Genomic DNA, 18,795 nt, shown 5'->3' with positions numbered 1-18,795 from the left:
GGCAATAACTGCATAATGATCCGCTACATAGGAGTCTTTAGAAGAGGCAAGAAGGTACATATTAGGGAATGTAAACTTTAGCAGCTGATCCCCAATCCAAATGTCGTCCCAAAACCGGATTTTGGCGCACCATTACCGAGCACAAATCCAACAGCTGAGAGGACCTCAACAGGCCCCTAGGGTAGCATTGTGGCCCATTTGATGAGCGGACTTGCCTGATATGGATAGTGCGGGCAATAAAAAAATCAGTTCCATATATGCAACAAAGCTTAGTCTCCTCATTAGGACCCTTGGTAATAAACATTATTATGGTAGCATTAACATTTCCATATTTTTTTTTGGCTAACCTATGGAACAGAACGGGTCACTTGTAAGCATTAGTATCAATTATAATTGCCATGTGCTTGTTACTTCAATATCGTCAACGTGTTTTAAAAAAATAAAATTGTGGAACATCTTTAAGCTAAGTTCGTGTTCTTGTTATTTAATAACTTTATACAAAGGTTTGTTAGAAATTGAAGCTACTTCATTTAGGGATGTCAACTTCAATTCTCTCTTTTTGGGTCTGAGTATATGGTTTGGTTCTGTTATCTATGCCTTGGGTTGAAATTTAGTTCACAATGGATAAATCCAAAGAAAATACTCAAACTCAGAAAGAGAGAACCTAAGTTCACAACCTAAAATAAAGTAGTTCCAATTTCCAAAGAATATTATATGAAGTTCGTAAATAACAAGAACGAGAACTTGGCTTATAGAAGCTCCACAATTTTATCAACAGATGAGGTGCCTGTGGTTGTAACAACCGCCCCGTCTATATAGTGGCAACAACGAGTGCACTCTCATGCTGACTCTGAAAAATGCTGGCGATATTGAGGTATGGCAAGCTCGTCAATACTGTACTGCTTGAAAGTGACCTGATTAGTTCCATTAAGATAACCGACATATGGAAACGCTAATGCTGCCACAACAGTGCATTTACCGAGAGTCTTAATGAGGAGGCTAATAGCTCTGTTGCAGATTCCCCTGTAAACCTGTCAAGCTCTCTATCCCTCCCCAGCCACTATAACATCGCTGTTTTCTTCTTCTCATTTTTTATACATCTGTAAATACGGAAAACAGAAGTAAAGGAAAACAATACTATAAGAACAACAAAAAAACAGGGAAAGAACAATAGGAGCAATAGCAAGAGAGAAGGACAACAAGCAATTTGGTTACTGCTACCTTTCTAAATTCTTGCTAAAGCCAGGCAAGTCCCTGTGCGTTTGGCCGCCCTCGAGCCTCTGCTAGCGAAACGGCCATGGCCAGCATCATCTGCTCCTCAAAGCTCTCGGGAGTGATGGGCCCTGCCATGGCAGGCTGAAAATGGTCCCCAACACCGTCATTGAGCGTTAACGTGGCCCCTGCCTCCATGGTGGCATCCGAGCTGGCATAGCTGGTCCCAGCCTCAGCCACCTCGGATCCATGATCCATTGTCCAGTCGCCCTCTTCCCTTGGCACTGCCCTTCCGCTGTTTGGTGAGACCTCAATCCAGCTCTCGGGCGGATAATCCCCTGCAACTCTCACATCTCTGTTAGGCAAAGCCCCTGAGTTTGGCAACATGTCATAGACCGTCTCATTCCCAGTGGCACTAGTAGAAGAATCCCCACCATCCATGTGCTGACGCTCAGCTAGGGCAGCAATTGCACATGCGAGCCCACCAGAAGGGGATGATTCTGCTGGGGTTGTCACCTCAGACACTGGTTCAGCTGGAGATGTGTCACCAGAAGCTGGGTTTCTGGGAGCGCCATTCTCCTGTTCCAACAGCAAGTTGGATCATTTGCAAAGTCATTATATGTCATTATATGCTCTTGAAAGGAGGAGAGAAGGGATAATGGCCAGATTTATTCAGTTATAATATTAAAGGGTAATGACACAACAAAAAAACAAATTCATGGGAGAAATAAGTGCGCCAACTCCCAAGAGTTCAAATATTCCAGCAGTCTTGCAGGCATGACATCAGCAGTTTTGGTTTCACATGGGTGTGTGCTGAGGTACATTGTCATAGTGGTCATTAAGGTATCGGCATATCACTGTAATATTGCTAAAGAGCAAGAACAAATAATAAAGTCCATAATACTTCAAATCCCGCTAAGACTCAACTAATCCCAGCACTGAAATGATCACAAAACCAAACAATAGTCTCAAATCTGATGTTAGGTGTCTAGAAAAATCCCACTAAGACTCAAGATTCCCAGTACTTGATAAAATGATCACAAAACCAAACAATAGCCTCAAATCTGATGTTAGATGACGTGTCCGGAATGGCAAGACTGTTGGAGTGGCACATCTGTCAAACTCGGACAACCAGAGTGCAACTCACAACTTTCTTCACAACATCCTACGAAACAGAGAGGCAACTATAGGAAGTCTCTTGTGATAGTATGCAAGTTCCATTACAATCATGCCCTTTTCTTGGGGCGAGCTATAGAGGATGAGAAATGTTTCCAACATTTAACTGTCTTCATCGATAAGAGCTGAAAATCCAGTTAAGAGTTAAAACAATGGATGAACAGGACACTTGAACCAGGCACTCAGGTAAATTTTCTGTGCAGTAACTGTTGCTGCAAACTCTAGGCTAAAGTTGTATAGACACGAACCAACCTAGTTTGAACCACCTAAGGGATTGATCCTTAACTGAAGTTCAGACATCCATGGTTAAAGCTTCTACAAACCACACATAGCTGCATTTGCATAAGTGAACAAATTGCAAACATTCAGTTTAATTGCAGCTACTCCATTCTAGAGGCTCTGTTCGTTTGTAACCAGCTAGACTTGAATGCTAAGAAATCAGAATCAGGTTATTTTCACTTCATTAGACTAATAATGATCAGATTCAACAATGGGTAAGAATATACCTTTAATTCCCCCCGCCCCCTAGTCGCGAACGTCCAATACCAAGCCCATTATTTTGGTTTTACCAGCTGATGACAAATGTTTTTATTTTAGTTTATTACAAACACATGATATCTGGAGATATTGGATATTAATCGTAAAGATTGATAATCAATTCCCTGACATAGCCTAGCTAAACCAAATCACCAGGATCTTTACTTTTTTAGCCAGTCTTATTTCTTAAGATAGTAGTATGGGCATGGTGATGTTTACCTTTAAGTCAGTCTTAAGTCACTATGTATTCTTTTATATGCACAAGCGCATGTACATACACATTCCAAACAAAATGGTGATAAATGACCAACTAGTTAGATGTCATTACTATTCAAGATTTGCATGTCCAAGTAACTTTTCCCTAGAATCCAAAATCAGTATCTTTTGCTTAAAAATGGGGTCCCTAGTTGCTCATGCCACTTGGTGTCTAAGCAGAAGCCTGAGATCAGTATGCTCCAAAGATTGCCATTAGCAACTATAAACGGAAGTACACCCACAAATAGATGGCATATTCAGCTTCTATATATTAGTCGCAATATTCTATGAAACATAAATGCGACAATCCAGGTGAAGAGTTCAGAACCCCCTGTAGCCCTTCAAATTAACATTGACAACTAGAAGTTCACAATGATTCACATCTTCAATTAAACAAGTAAATAAACTCATATTTCTAACCTTGAATTCTAAGGAGATAGGCCCCAGAGTCTGGTTAATTAATCAGGGCCAAGTGATCAGAACATGACGGACAGGTGAATCCTTTATATTGGACTTGGCCGTACCAGATTGCCCTTTTACCACTTTCAAAGAGAAGCAGGAGGAGGCTGCCATTGCCTATCCATCAAATGACCTATGCTTGTATTGCTCTTATCTGGAATTCTAATGCATATCATCATCACCATCATCATCATCATCATCATCATCATCGTGTTTTCCTATCTTTTTACAATCCTGTTTCACCAATTTAAAAAAGGATTTTTTTTATACATAAATTGCAACAGTTAATATATAGAGCATATATCAATTCAAATGTAGTCAATGCCACTTTTTCTCTCTAGATCATATAGGTGCCTTTCTGGACCATTCACACCTCTTGTTCTTCTCAGCAAATTTGGAACCTTTGTAAGTAATGAAATGAAAGACTTGCACAGGAAAGCCATTGCCAAAGTGATAGGGGAAATCATTGTGGAGGCCTAGAAACATGCAACTCTTCAGCCTTACTTTGGAAGCATCTCTTCAACTCATCTCAGCAAAGACTGGATGACTGCTACAAAAGTCTATACTTTCAAATCCAGCCTCCTAGTGCAAGGGAACCTCCTCTCCAACAAATGGCAGAAATCCAATTTCAATGGTCTGATCCATCCACCACCACCACAAGAACACATCAAGGCCCAACTAAATCTGTGGATGGTTTACCATCAAGAGGGTCAAACCATACTCGCATGGACAGGCTTGATAGCAATAACTATGATAACTTGATGCAAGAGATGAAAATCAAGATTTCAGGCTTTAGATCATAATAATTTAGAAACAATCACAATAATTCCACATCCCACATAAAGCCAAGCATTCAACAAGAGGAATCTACGAGGGTCCAAGCCTACACATGTTAGGGCTGAATCAATTAAAAATTATAGACCAAACAATGCTCAAAGGATAGTAGATTCATCCACACATGCAAATGATTATTTCCTAATCCAAAGGATTCTCACGTTTCAATTCGGGAAAACCTAGGGTTTCAAAAGTGGAATAGAACTTAGGGATTTGAGATAATTTAGGGTTAGGGTTATGGAAACAAGGCGAAAGAGGAGTGAAATAGAGACGAGAGGGAACCTGTGATCAGTCTGCACGTGTTGACAGCAAATCGGCTTGACGCACGTGCGTGGATGGCGGCCCGCACGTGTGTGGGGGCCCACGAATTTGGAATCGTCTAGGGATGGGTCACCTTCCCTCCAAATTTCAGGCCAAACGGATAATCGGTTTGAACACGGTGTTCTGCCAAAGTTTCAGCCCTCCTGCAAGGCCAGATTCTGGAAATCTGTTGTAGGGGAAAGATTAGCTGCAAACGTGGGTGGATTTAATGAGGGGATGGCTACACGAGATGAGGAATATGGAGGGTAGGAGATGGGGGCGATTTGGAATGGGTGTGGCTTCGCACCACGGTACTTAGCCATTCAAAGAATGGAGGGTTTCGCACCCAATTAGGTTTCCACAACCAGGAGAATTAGAGAAGCAGGAAAACACAAAATTTTATTAATCATTTTCAATGAGAAAAAAGACTAAAATTGATGTTTATTTATAATAAAATCTTATACCCCAAAACTCGAGCCATGTGCGCAACCCATTACTTAGAAACGAAGTAACCACAATTAACAACTAATCAAAATAATGTAAACCATCCATGATATTCCTAATAACAATAATAACCCAAACTCAAAGTACTAGATCGTTTGGAATAGTGGGTCACGATCATGAGAACCCATGGTGGGATTCACATGACGATCAGGTCCACTCCAAGGAACCAAAACGCAGTCCTCTAACTAAGAGGTCCTCCCTAAACGACGTCATCGATCCACATCGATGGTAAGGCCTTCCTCTTTCTTGCATACATTGGGGCGTGCATGTGCGCGAGATGTCTCCATCAATTCTCCCCGGCTGTGCGGGAAACAAAACTCCTAAACCGCTCCAAAATGCTGGGATCAAGTCTGTGAAGCTCCTCCTCAGCAAGCCACATACTGTCTGAAGCTGGGCATGACTTCCACTTGACCAAGAACTTTTGAAATCCGCCGTCCGACGTCAATACTATCTGATGGTCCAGAATATCGTCTATCTCTTCTCTGGGCGTGGGAAGGGTAGGTATGGGAGATAGAGGCTAGGAAGATGGGTCGGAAAGGGGCCATGGATCAAGGGAAAGGTCTGAGGAATCAGGATGATTAGGTGAAAGGCCAGACAATGTATCAGTGGTCCCCTAAAATGCAACTAGATTCTCCACATTGAATGTGGAACTAATTCCTATGGAATGTGGAAGATCTACCACATACGCATTGAGACCGTTTCGTTTTACAATTTTGAATGGTCCAACGCTACGCGCGTGTAATTTATGAATGACTCCCTGAGGGTACCGCTCTAGCCTAATGCGGACCACCACAAAGTCCCCTACATTGAATTCCTTGAATCGTTTATGTTGGTCTACAGAAATTTTGTAATGTTCATCACTAGCAGTAATCTTTCACCTGATTTCTTGATGCAATGAGTGAATGTGATGCGCAAAAGACTCTGCAGACTCTGATGGCCTATGGGACAATGACATAGGAATAAGATCAATAGGGTTCCTAGGTTTATAACTAGTAACGACTTCAAAAGAACTTGCATCTGTGGACCTATCAACAGAACTATTAAACGCAAACTTGGCTATAGGTAGTATAGTGTCCCACGTCCTAATTTGTCGTATATCCCTCATAGGGGGAAACTCATCCCGTAGATCATCAGGAAAGACATCACGAAACTCATCCACTACCGGAATGGCCTCAGTAGGTAACTCTACACTATCCTCTGGTGCACTCTCTCTAGCCACAAGGTCGTACATGTCATACCGCTTAAAATAGTGGTCCATGCCTGCCAACCAATCTAGAAAAGTTTTAGAGTCTTAAGTAGCCATCAAACGTGGAGACATCTACTCTAACTCCTTTGAGAAGTTGCGCATCGGGGTCATAGTGGTCTTAATGTCCCTCACAGGGTGGGTGCACGGGTGCGCGCCCATAACCGATTCCTTGGCCACCTCTATTCTTTGGTCTATCCTCCTGATCACCTACCTGAGATTGGGCATCTTCCCCAATGGTAAGGTTTGCCCGGGCGGAGGGCTCTAGTTGGGTAACATGCACGGTAAGCTGATCCAAGCATTGGTCAATACGTTGTTCCAAGCGCTTAGCCAAAGACTCAAACTGCTGAGTCATTTTGTTCATTGATTCTTCCAATTGCTTCATATTTAGTATAGGGTGTAAGCCAAAGCCACGACCCGTACGTGTTGGCATACAACCACTAACTCAACTAAAAGACCTTCTAATAAGACTATATGTGTCTAAATGGGACTAAATGATCCTATGAAACTCTATATGAGGGAAACTATACAACGCTACCAAAATTCAGTAATATAGCTGTCAAAATAAAGGGATAACTAAAAATTTCAGCAATATGAATTGCTAACTTTCTGATAACAGAAATTTCAACAGCTTATATCAGGAATTATGGACCTCTAAATAGCTCTATATGATGAGACTTGATGCATCATGGACAAAATAAACCAAACCCTAAACATGCAATGCATTCCCCTATAAATATTAAAAAAAAAAAAAAAAAAAAAAAAAAAAAAAAAAAAAAAAAACCTTGTGCTCTGATACCAAATTTGATGTAGGACATGAAAATTAGATACGATGTGCAAGATTTCAGGCTTTAGATCATAATAATTTAGAAAACAATCACAATAATTCCACATCCCACATAAAGTCAAGCATTCAACAAGAGGAATCTATGAGGGTCCAAGCCTACACATGTTAGGGCTGAATCAATTAAAAATTATAGATCAAATAATGTTCAAAGGATAGTAGATTCATCCACGCATGCAAATGATTATTTCTCAATCCAAGGGATTCTCACATTTCAATTCGGAAAAACCTGAGGTTTCAAAAGTGGAATAGAACTTGGAGATTTGAGATGATCTAAGGTTAGGGTTATGGAAACAAGGCGAAAGAGTAGTGAAATAGAGACGAGAGGGAACCTGTGATCAACTCGCAGGTGTGGATAGCAAATCGGCCTGACGCACGTGCGTGGACGGTGACCCACATGTGTTTAGGGCCTACGAATCTAAAATCGGCCAGCTAGGGCCTGGTCGGCCAAGGATGGGCCACTTTCCCTCCAAATTCCAGGCCAAACAGATAATCAGTTTGAACATGGTGCTCCGCCGAAGTTTCAGCCCTCCTGCAGGGCCAAATTCTAAAAATCTGTTGTAAGGGAAAGATTAGCTGCAAACGTGGATAGATTTGATGAGGGGATGGTTGTAGGAGATGAGGAATATGAAGAGTAGGAGATGGGCGATTTGGGATGGGTGTGGCTTCGCACCACGGTACTTAGCCCTTCGAAGAATGGAGGGTTTCGCACCCAATTAGGTTTCCACAACCCAAAGAATTAGAGAAGCAGGAAAACGCAGAATTTTATTAATCATCTTAAGTTAAAAAAAAGACTACAAGGGGTGCCTATTTATAATAAAATCCTATACCCCAGAACTCGCGTCATGTGCGTAACCTATTACTTAAAGATGAAGTAACCACAATTAACAACTAATGAAAATAATGTAAACTGTCCATGATGTTCTTAATAACAATAATAACCAAAACTCAAAGTATTAGATCGTTTGGAATAGTGGGCCACGATCATGAGAACCCAAGGTGGGATTCACATGACGATCGGGTTCACTCCAAGGAACTAAAACACAGTCCTCTAACTAAGGGGTCCTCCCTGGACGTCGTCATCAATCCAGATCGATGGTGAGGCCCTCCTCTTCCTTGCGTACGTGCGTGTTGGGGGGGGGGGGGGGGGGTGCATGTGCGCGAGATGTCCTCATCATAACTGAACCCAAAATTCTTTATCCAGAGCCAAGCTCATACAACTTACAACAGTCAATTATTTTTTACCCATGGCAACACCTTCAACATTGTTAAATGCACAAAAGAAAGCATGTCACCCCTTGAGATTGTGCAGAGAACTCCCTATAATGTACCAAATAGTTCCAATACTACAGATCGGCTTTGACTCATATCCATCGCAGAACTAATGAAAAGACGGCAAGCTTGCAAATTTGCAGGCAACACAATGCCTTGAGATCACAAAGTCCATTAAATAATTCTGTAGATTCATTTCTCTTGTTTATAAAGTTTTTGCTAGTTGATAAAGAAAAGGCGTGCCATGAATATTTGTCCTACAACTAGGTAAGACTGAAGTGTTGATGCAAGCAGTCCAATAAATCAGCAAGGTGGGCAATTGGTGTGAATCCCTCAATATTGTAGTGGTGGCATCAACCTCCCTCATAATTAAGTCATTAGTGCATGAAAGCGAGGCTGAGAATATATCATATACAACAGTATCTAAAAGTGAGAACAAAGTAAAACCTCACTGCATTAAACCTTGGAGGAATCTGTCTGCCCAAGCGAGAACAAATGTTGAAATTAAGGCGGTTTCTCACTCTCTATCAAACTCAGTCGTGAAGGATCCCTATCATTGATGAATACTTGCAGGAAAGAACACATAGCAAATTACCAGTAGGTTCTCACATTTAGAGTCTAGAATGTCACATCTCATGTCACTTGCCCCAGCACAAAGAAAAAATGAAACCTTTCTCCCAGAAGCAAAAAGGCTTCCAACCAGTAGAAGCCAACATCCCAAAATTAGAATGGTAAAGCTTCTCTAAAACTAATCTTAGATTTCATAATTTAAAACCATGGTTCTAAGAATATCTTAGGAATAGAAACTTTAATATTTTGTTAAGAAGTTCACATCACATGTCCAAAAGAACTTCTATAACCAGAATTCAGACATTGAGCTGATGGCCAACATAACTGCCCTATACTCTTTTACAGTCTAGCAAGTTTCTTTCTCTCGGATAGAAAAACTGAAAGTTAATTGACCAATTATGGAAGCAAACTTTGGGTTTCAAGCTTTACAACAGATAAAAATAAAAAGAATGTTTTGCATTTGCTTCTTTTGTTTTGAACAGTAACAGAACTTTATTAAGAACAAAATACAAAAGGAGAGACAAGGGAGAGGGATGATGAGGGGCCATCCCACAGCTCCCCCATTCCACCGCGTTAAAATACTTTGTCCCAAACACCCATAAGATATTCCCTCTTGCAATTTGCAAATAATCTGTGACTCATAGCCCAAGAAACGACCCTGTTCTTAGCATGCACACACACACCTGCACACATGCACACATGTGGCCAACCTATTAAAGAATGTGCGGCTATTCACTCCTATTTTGACCAAACCACTGCTAGCAAAGAAAGCCTCCACAAGCACTTTCTTCCTCTTCTCAACAGCCCCTCACTTCCAAGCAAGGAATATTTGCTGGCCTATTGATCTCCCTCGAACATTTAAAACTCGAAAACTCAACTCAAAAGTCTATACAGTCGAGTGACATTTGAAGCTTTTCGAGCTTCGAATACCAAAACTCAGAAATATTTAAATTAAAAATAGATATTGTATATCTTGGCACATCGAGTCCAATTTTGACAAGTTTTTTCGAGATTTGTTGAGTCGAGTTGACCAAGTCAGCCGGGTCTTGACCAAATCAAGCTTTTTCTACATTTGATAAAATCTGATCAAGATAAGCCAGCCAAGTAGCCTTGAGTTTTCTCGAGTTTTCAAACAGACGTTACCATTTAATGCTCAGTTTGGTCATATCGTAGAACATGGAACATTTGCTGCTGATGCGTAATCATTACACTTTTTCGTTTATTTCTCATCATTTAGCAATCAAGGCATAATATATAAAAATAAAAGGATTTAAATTTAAATTTTAAAATTTAAAATATATAATTTTAAAATAAATAAAAAATGTAAAGAACTTATGGAATTTTTCTCATTGATGATTTCATCCTCTTCAGTGCTTAACAACCAATAAATTGAGGGGAAAGCACTTTACCTTCAAGCAAACAAGGAAAAGATGATGATACACCATTGCAGTGAATGTTCCTACCACATTATATTATGCCCCACTTACACACAGATCCGTAACCTTCTTATATCTGATGGTCAAATTGCTACTAGGAAGGTTCTATACTACTAGGGCGTTGCAATCCAACTTCTGTCTCACTCAATGAAGCACTTCAACAAAAATACAAAAAGAAAGAAGGATAAAAGTTCTCCATTTCCAGATTATCTAATATCTTTTGTCTGTCATAAGAATCTAGAGCCTCCCATCTCTTGAAAGCCTTTTTGTGACTTAGCCATGATTCAAGGATTTTTTATTTTTTTAATTCATGGATTTTGTAGTCTAACACTGCAGTGCAGGAAATTACCTCCCCAAAATAATAAAAACAGAATGATGAACTAAGCTGCTGAGAACATACCTGAATGGAAAGCCAGATTGCTTCAATGACCATTATATTTTCAAGTTCCAGGTCGAATTCATTTTCCCTGGCCATAGTTGAGACAGCCCATGAGATTGTAATCAACTGTGAGCATATCAACAATATCTGACGCATTTACAATCTTTAAAAGAATACTAATGCAGATAAAAAGTTAAACTACGTAGCAATATATAATGAATACATATGGTTGTTACCACACCATGAGTGTTGTGAACAAGAATGTAGGATAATGGAACAAAAGCTAAACTTCATAGCTATGTATAATAAAAAATTATATTACAGTTATTACCACACCATGAGAGAGTTGTGAACAAGAATGTAAGATAATGGAACGAAAGGAAAGCATGTGTAAGTTGCTGATAGTGATTAACTCGGAGCTTGTTACAAATTGCAACTGCCAAAAGGACAGCAAAAGCAAGGGGACTCATAAATTTATTTATTTATTTATTTTTACTTTTTGAATGAATGAAAGGCAAAGGGACTATGGCATACAAAAAGAGTATATAATGCAAGACCGAAGACCAAATCTTCTACCCGCCAAGCCTTTATTTTCATTTCAGAGATGTTAAACTCTTTAGTGTGATGATGATGTACTTAATAGGATGGGATTAAAAGAAACTTAAGTGAATTATGGGAACAATTTGCCAAGACCCAAAACTCCCATACCAAAATGGTTCAGTGAAAAGATTTTTTTAATAAATCAAACTCTATTAAGAAAAGGAGAATATAGTTGCAATCTAACCCATAATAAACGCTTCTAAATGCAAAAGTTGGGCTGACCAACACCCTATCACCCAAGTTTTCAACCAAAGCACTAGCCTCCCGATAAGCACGAACAAATTGTAACACCTTAAAAATTCCTTAATAAATACATGATCTAAAAATAGCCACAAATTGACACCATCTCCAATGCATATGATCATAAATCAGTCTCCTTCAAGTTGAAAATGCTCCACCAAAACTGTTGGGTTAGAGTCATTCCAACACTGTCAAAAACTTCAATTTGATGATGTCCTCTTAGAGAAGGTCCAAAAAATGAAGGTTCAGAGGGCAGTGTGTAACACCTATAGATGCCCAATGGACACCCTAAAACAACAGTGATAGCGCCACTCACCAATCTCCCAACAGACAGGCCAATCACATCCATCACTAAGGATATCATTCATCACTGGTGCATGTGTTTTGCTCAGGCCAGTTGCATTAGAATGGAAAAGTGATAGCATGTCGATATAGACTTCCAATAGGTCCGGGCTGAGCAAAATTAAAAAATTTAATAGGCAAGTCCTGACGGGCTTGGCCTGAGCAGATAAAATTCAGGCCCAAATCAAACCCAGGCCCGCCCATTCTACTCCTACGTAGAGATCAATGCAACACCTATTACTCCAATGCTACAACAATACAGGCACTAAAGGACACCCCAGCATTAGCTAAGATGACAGCACCCAAAACCCCGATAGAGAAGTGAAACTTCAGAAGCACATGATGAGCTTTCCCAAGTTTAGATACGTTTGAAACAACAGGATATCACTTTCCCAATTTAGTGAACATGTGTGTACGCGTGCACATGCACATGTATGTATAACGGCGATAAAAATAAAGAGCAACACAACTGAGTCATTACAAACCTGTTCTGCCTTGAGTGTGAAGGATGTCTAATTGGAGGGGTAGCAAACAGGTCTTCAGAAGGAACGATCTCATCACCTTGTGCAGGAAAGCTAAAAGATGGCACTGTAAAGTATAAAAATAAAAATAAAAAATTCACACCATGCCAACAGTAAAATTAAAATAAACAATAAGTACATCAAATATACCATTTCAAAACAGAAAATAATGGTGGGCGAACCTGCAAACGAACCACTTGATATATCCCGATACTCAACTTCTCCAGGAGTCATTATTCTGCTCGAAGAACTTATGTCCTGCCTTCTCAGCATTCTTTCTTCATCATCCTGAAGCTCCTGCTGCCGCATCCTTATTTTTGCTTCTATAACCTTTTGTTCTTCCTGCACACAGTGGAGACAGGTAAACGCAAGAATTTTTATTTTATTTTTTTGCAAGAACATAATATTCCTGTATCCCAAGAATGGAAATGAGCCGTGGTATAGCAAATCGTACAACTTGTTCCATGCCCTTTTCTTCTTTTGTTCTCACACCACGATATTCCACAGCATAATTCGAGGTTTTGCAGAAGGGGCACCTTAGAAGGTTAAGTATACCAATGATAGAATATGAAAAACAAATAATCACAAGCTACAACAGCAACGTAGAATATAATCATCAAAGCATGATTATTTATTAGACAGAACATTTTAAAGGAGAAAGGATACTGGGTAGGGCGAGTAGAGTGAGGGGGCTTCATCTGCAAAAAACACTCTGCAAGAAGCACAGCATTAAAACACATTCACATAAAAAGAAGTTTCCTAATCCAGAGAAGGGGGGGGCGGGGGGAGTTGGGGCGAGAGAGAGAGAGAGAGAGAGAGAGAGAGAGAGAGAGAGAGAGAGAGATCAGATCGTATGTAGGGGGTTTCAGGATGAAATCTTTCTATGAGTATATCAAAAGCAGCAGGGAAGGGGAAAGGAGGAAGTTCCCTGTGACAAGAATTTGGTCTTAGAAGGGCTGCCAGGAATCACGACGTTACTTGGTTGGTCATAAAGGCAAGGTTTTTACTATAAATCATCTAAGAAGCATGAACATGATAATCATGAATGATTATATCATGTGTTTGAGATATGCAGAATTGGTGGAACACCTCTTTATTCCTTATTCCTTTCCAATGCGAGTACTGAGGATGTTTTTTGCATTATTCAAAATGGCCCAGGTCATGCCAGGGTCAATTGCCGATCTTTTCGATGCTTGGAACTGGGGTATCCATGGGAAAAGAAGTCAGATATTATGGAGGCCGCCTGTGTTAGCAGGGCTTTGATCAATTGGGAAAGAATAAAACCGTAAAAGTTTTAACAATGGACTGTAATTGTCAAAAGCAGTTCCAAAGATCAAGGGCAGGGGTCATAGACTAGGAATTGGGCTTTTGTGGGAAAAGGAAGAAACTAGTTCTTGGTCCCATTGGTGGACTCTAGTCTCGTAGGGTAACGATGATTTCTCGTCATCCTTTCTTTGTACTGCCTTGGGCAAATAGCTCTCTTTTCTTTGGTTCCTACTTCCTAACAACAATATCAATGCCATTAAGAAAGAGAACAGAGAGGTGGGAGGTGAGAGGGAAAGAGAGAGAGAGAGAGAGAGAGAGAGAGAGAGAGACCTGTACATATGCCTTTCATGCAACAGCGTGAGCGGTTGAGGCTTGGATAATACTAAAAGAAGAAAACATAATCAAAGGCATATCAGAGTCATTTCATATTTCAGTCGAGCTATCCTACAATTGAATAGCTCAGAGAAAAACAAAACTTCCCAAACTCAAATTAATCATGATATTTTCATCAGTTCAATTAAAGGAGTGCTACTAGGTGCACCTCAAGGAGTTGCCTGAAGCATTGACTAAAACATTTCCATATACAAGTGGAACATCTTTAAAATGACCAGACAGTTGATTTGGTGGGCCATCTTGTGGATGGGCAATAGCCAATACATAAGGTGATGGAACCACAGCACTTGTCTGATCAGCGGGTTGAGCACAGGCAGTTAACACAAAGTTGAGAAAAACTTGGAGCAATGTTTCACATCCAATGGGCAAAATTCATCATGACTGGCATGTAAAGGTCATCCAATAACTGCAATATTTTGAGCAACTATCCATGATCCATCCATGTGGTCCACCACCAGATCAAAGGTCAAGGTCACCATAATATTTTCCATGTGCACGGTGCGTGCAGCGTGCATCATTATAGCATCTATTTCGAACACTAAAGAGAACCAAAAAGTTACGGTGAGATTTTCTAAAACTGTTGTACTTCAACACATCCCCTGATCCAAATACTACACCAATCAAATCTGATCTCAGATAAAAAAAAAATACAAATGTACAAGAAGCAGACTTGATAGCCTTCATTTTAATGAAGAGGAAAAGACACAACCACGCGATATTTCAACAGGTAGCCCTCAACTTGCAAGCACATTTACTAAGCTTCAGCTTTTTTTTTCTTTTCTTTTCATCTCTCTCTCTCTCTCTCTCTCTCTCTCTCTCTGTGAAAGGCTACTAAGCTTCAGCTTGAAAGTGAAGTAATTTGAAGCCCAGAACATCAACAAGAACATTAAGAAAGCCCAACTTTGTTAATACCACCTCATTAGATTAATAATTACAATCCAATTTGATAGTTCATCCAAACGCACCCAAAACAATCCCGAAGAACTAAAATCATCACAACCACAGAATAATAGAAACAGAACCAACCGAGCAAGGAAAAAGAATGGGACAATCAAATTACTGACCAGAAAACAAATAGGGCATTCCTCAAGATCGAAGGCAGAGCATTCTTCATCACCAGGGTAGCAAGGAGCCAGTTTGGAGTCAAGAATGAGCTTCCTCAGCTTCTTATGATCAACATCCCTATGCTGATACAGCCCCTGCGGCTTCGTATATTTCTCATCAACCACCTGCCGTCTCCTTCCTAGCTTATTCCCCATCAAATCCCCTCCTCTCCCTCTAACTTCTTCTCACTCACTCTTTCTCTCTTTTATTCTCCAAATTCAATATAAAATCCGCAAAACACCATCTTTCTCACCAAAAACTCACCAGCAAAAACAGAGAGAGAGACTGCTAATTCCGCTCCCGAATTGAACCAGCACCTTCAATGGCTAAAATCACGAACTCCGCCTGACTAGGAAAACCAAATCTGTATACAACATTCTGACTCAAATCTACCAGAAAAGAAAACCTAATTTGCGTATCTAACCAAACCTCCTCTTACTTACATGAAGGAAACCGCCGCGAATCATCGAGCTCTACCAATTGCCAAAACAAAATTCAAGAACGCGTTGAGCTTGAAATCTCGCAAGAGAATTCAGGAAATGCGAGGGTGGAAAACCCTAACTTCTAGACGTAGATCGAGAGAGGGGGGGAGAGTGTGAAGAGGGAGTGCCTTTTTATAAGGGGAGAGGGAAGAAAAAGAGAGCCATGGCGACCGTACGGTTGGCGAAACGAGAAAATCAGGAATGATTGGAAATGGAGAGGTTTGCCGACAAGTATCAGAAGGAAGAGCAGAACTTTCTGAAGGCGGAACCGATTTCTAGGGTTTTTTTCTTTTTCTTTTTCTTTTTCCTTCTCTTTTTTCTTTACTCTCTTGAGAGAGAGAGTCAGAGAGGAAAAGAAAGGAGGGACAGGAAGAGGATTACAGTGGTGGGAGTACACCCGGCAAGAACTGGATTAGCTGCTGGGTGGTGGCGTGCTGAGGTAAGTGGGGCTAAAATGAGATTGAATTACGGAAATGCCATCACGGACTGTCGGGGTGTCGTACCCTACCGTCCTTTCACGACGCGTATTGCCTGTGACGCCCGCCCACGGGAAGTAGTTGTGGTCGTAAGTTACGTGGGGCCCGCATATATGTCCGTGAGAAATCTACTCCGTCCATGAGTTTCTCGAGCTACCAGTAGGAAAGGAGTCCAAAATTAAGCTTGTTGAGGACAAAAGATACGGAATTCGGAGACTCGGACTCTATGTCTCGGGTCGCCAAAGGATGTGTCAGATCCGAGGCATGGTTTACTGAACCGAGACAGAAGTTGAGCCGGCTCGGACTACACATCGACAATCCGGGCATGTGTCGGGCCGGTCTTCTTATCGGATCGGCCAGCGCAAGATAAAGCCTCATCCCGAATACCTTGGGACAAGATCCCCGACCCCGAAGTTCACGGGATCGGACGAAGACTGGGGATAGGCACGATCCTGTCTCCGTGATACCAGGAGAGGATCTCGCACGCGATATCAGGAGAAGAATCCTCGTACAAATAAATGCTCCAGCAGCTATAGAAGGAGGACCTCCCTCGTCTGGTAGGGTAAGGTAGAAATTCTATCTAAAAACCCCTCAATACGCTTAGACCCAGAATTCAGGCCTGACTTTAGCATCGGAGGGTCCCCTGCTTAAGCCAGGGTCTCCTTTGTCTTCTTTTTTGCAGGTACACGAAGGTCTGAGAGGGCGAACCAGATAACCTCATCAGCAGTTTGGGGCCGTCTGTGGGAACCGTACAAAGAAGCCATCTCATACTTCTATATTGAGTTCCATGGTGATGACTAGAAGGACGGTCCCAGAAGAAGATTTGAATGAGATTGCGATTACAGGGCCAGCGGGTCCCCGCAGCCCAGAACCCACCTAACAACCGCCAACGAGGAGCGACCAGAACAAGCAACAATCAGCGGGGTCGCGACGATGGGCGGTTGGACAAGGAGGTTCAAGAAATCCGGTCTGATATGAACATGATGAAGCAGATGCTGGAACGAATGTATCAGCAGCAAATGCAGCCACTCCCGCATCCTCGAGGGGAGACAGCGCACGTACCGACTGCGGAGGTTGATCCTCAACCTCCCGCGCCGCAGTCTTTGCGGCCGAGCCAGCCCCAAGGCGAGTCGGAACCATCTCCAGCGCAGTCGGCCAACGCTTCCCTGCCCCCGACCGATCTTCGACACGAGATAGAGCGAAGAAGGCGCAACCGCCCTTCTATGGAAGGCACGGCCGAGAGCAGTGAACCTTGGAAAGCCGACATTCAAAATTTTAAAAGAGAAGTGCGGGAAGAAATGGCGAAAGAGATGGCAGACATAAAGCATGGCCGGAATATGTACTCGGCCAGATCCGAAGCAAAGGCGTCCCCCTTTGTGGACTCGGTAATGGAAGCTCGGTTGCCCGAAAGGTTTCGCTTACCTCAAATCACTCCTTTCACCGGCAAGACCGACCCGACGGAGCATATCGAATGCTTCAGAACCTATATGGAGCTCCACGATGCCTCGGATGCGGTAATGTGTCGGGCCTTTTCTCTTACATTGACCGATGTAGCTCGACTGTGGTTCAAACAGTTGAGACCAAAGTCCATCAGCTCATTCGTTGAGCTGAGCGACGCCTTCCTCACAAACTTCATCGGCGGAAAAAAGAAATTAAAGCCCCCTGCACATCTGAACAACATAGTTCAAAAGCAGGGAGAGCTATTGAAAGATTATATCAAGCGTTTCAATTTCGAATCCCTTCAGGTTCGAAAACATTCAGAAGAAACAGCTCTCAATGCGCTCATGCAAGGAGTTAGAGATAAGTCATTCCTGGCGTCTCTAGACAAAACTCCGCCTGATACTCTGGCAGAATTTATGGCACGGTCAGATAAGTATGCAAACGCCGAAGAAACGCGAATTCTGCGTGGAACCAAGACTTTGGTCAAAGAGTCGGCCAAAAAGGAAGCCGACTCGGCCGGAGGAAGGAAACGCAAGGATGATCAAGCGCACGATGAGCGAAGGTCAGGCAAACGGCCAGATCGAAGATTTTCCGTATATACCCCCCTGAACAAGACTCAGGAACAGGTATTGATGGAAATCAAAAGCGAAGGCTTTGTCAATTGACCCAGTAAGCTCAGGAGTAATCATAATCGGCGGGACAAGGATAAATACTGTCATTATCACCGTGATCACGGGCATAACACAAGTGATTGCCGACACCTAAAGGAAGAGATCGAACGACTCATAAGGGACGGCCGACTCAAAGAGCATGTGGTTAAAGCCGGGGTAGCTGAGGGACGTCCGACCGAGAGTCAGCCTATGGAAGAAATCCGGACAATTATCGGCGGCCCGCGAGGTGGAGGCGACTC

General features: G+C 41.8%; 1 protein-coding gene across 1 annotated transcript; it reads right to left on the bottom strand.

Annotated features, from left to right (window-relative positions):
• Positions 1-480: 480 nt before the first annotated feature.
• LOC131245555 (E3 ubiquitin-protein ligase DA2L-like) lies at positions 481-15,664 on the bottom strand. Its single transcript, XM_058245093.1, has 9 exons — positions 15,448-15,664; positions 14,321-14,372; positions 13,391-13,436; positions 13,179-13,260; positions 12,907-13,066; positions 12,689-12,791; positions 11,043-11,109; positions 1,222-1,791; positions 481-1,100 (listed from the first exon to the last, which is right to left on the bottom strand). The coding sequence occupies exons 1-8, from the start codon at positions 15,640-15,642 to the stop codon at positions 1,237-1,239; spliced, it is 1,260 nt and encodes a 419-aa protein (XP_058101076.1). The 5' UTR covers positions 15,643-15,664; the 3' UTR covers positions 481-1,100; positions 1,222-1,236.
• Between the last annotated feature and the right edge of the window lie 3,131 nt (positions 15,665-18,795).

This window comes from Magnolia sinica, chromosome 5 (genome assembly GCF_029962835.1).
Source record: "Magnolia sinica isolate HGM2019 chromosome 5, MsV1, whole genome shotgun sequence".
NCBI lineage: Eukaryota > Viridiplantae > Streptophyta > Magnoliopsida > Magnoliales > Magnoliaceae > Magnolia > Magnolia sinica.
Note: the sequence above shows the minus strand (reverse complement) of the source record. Positions and strands in the feature narration are given on the sequence as shown.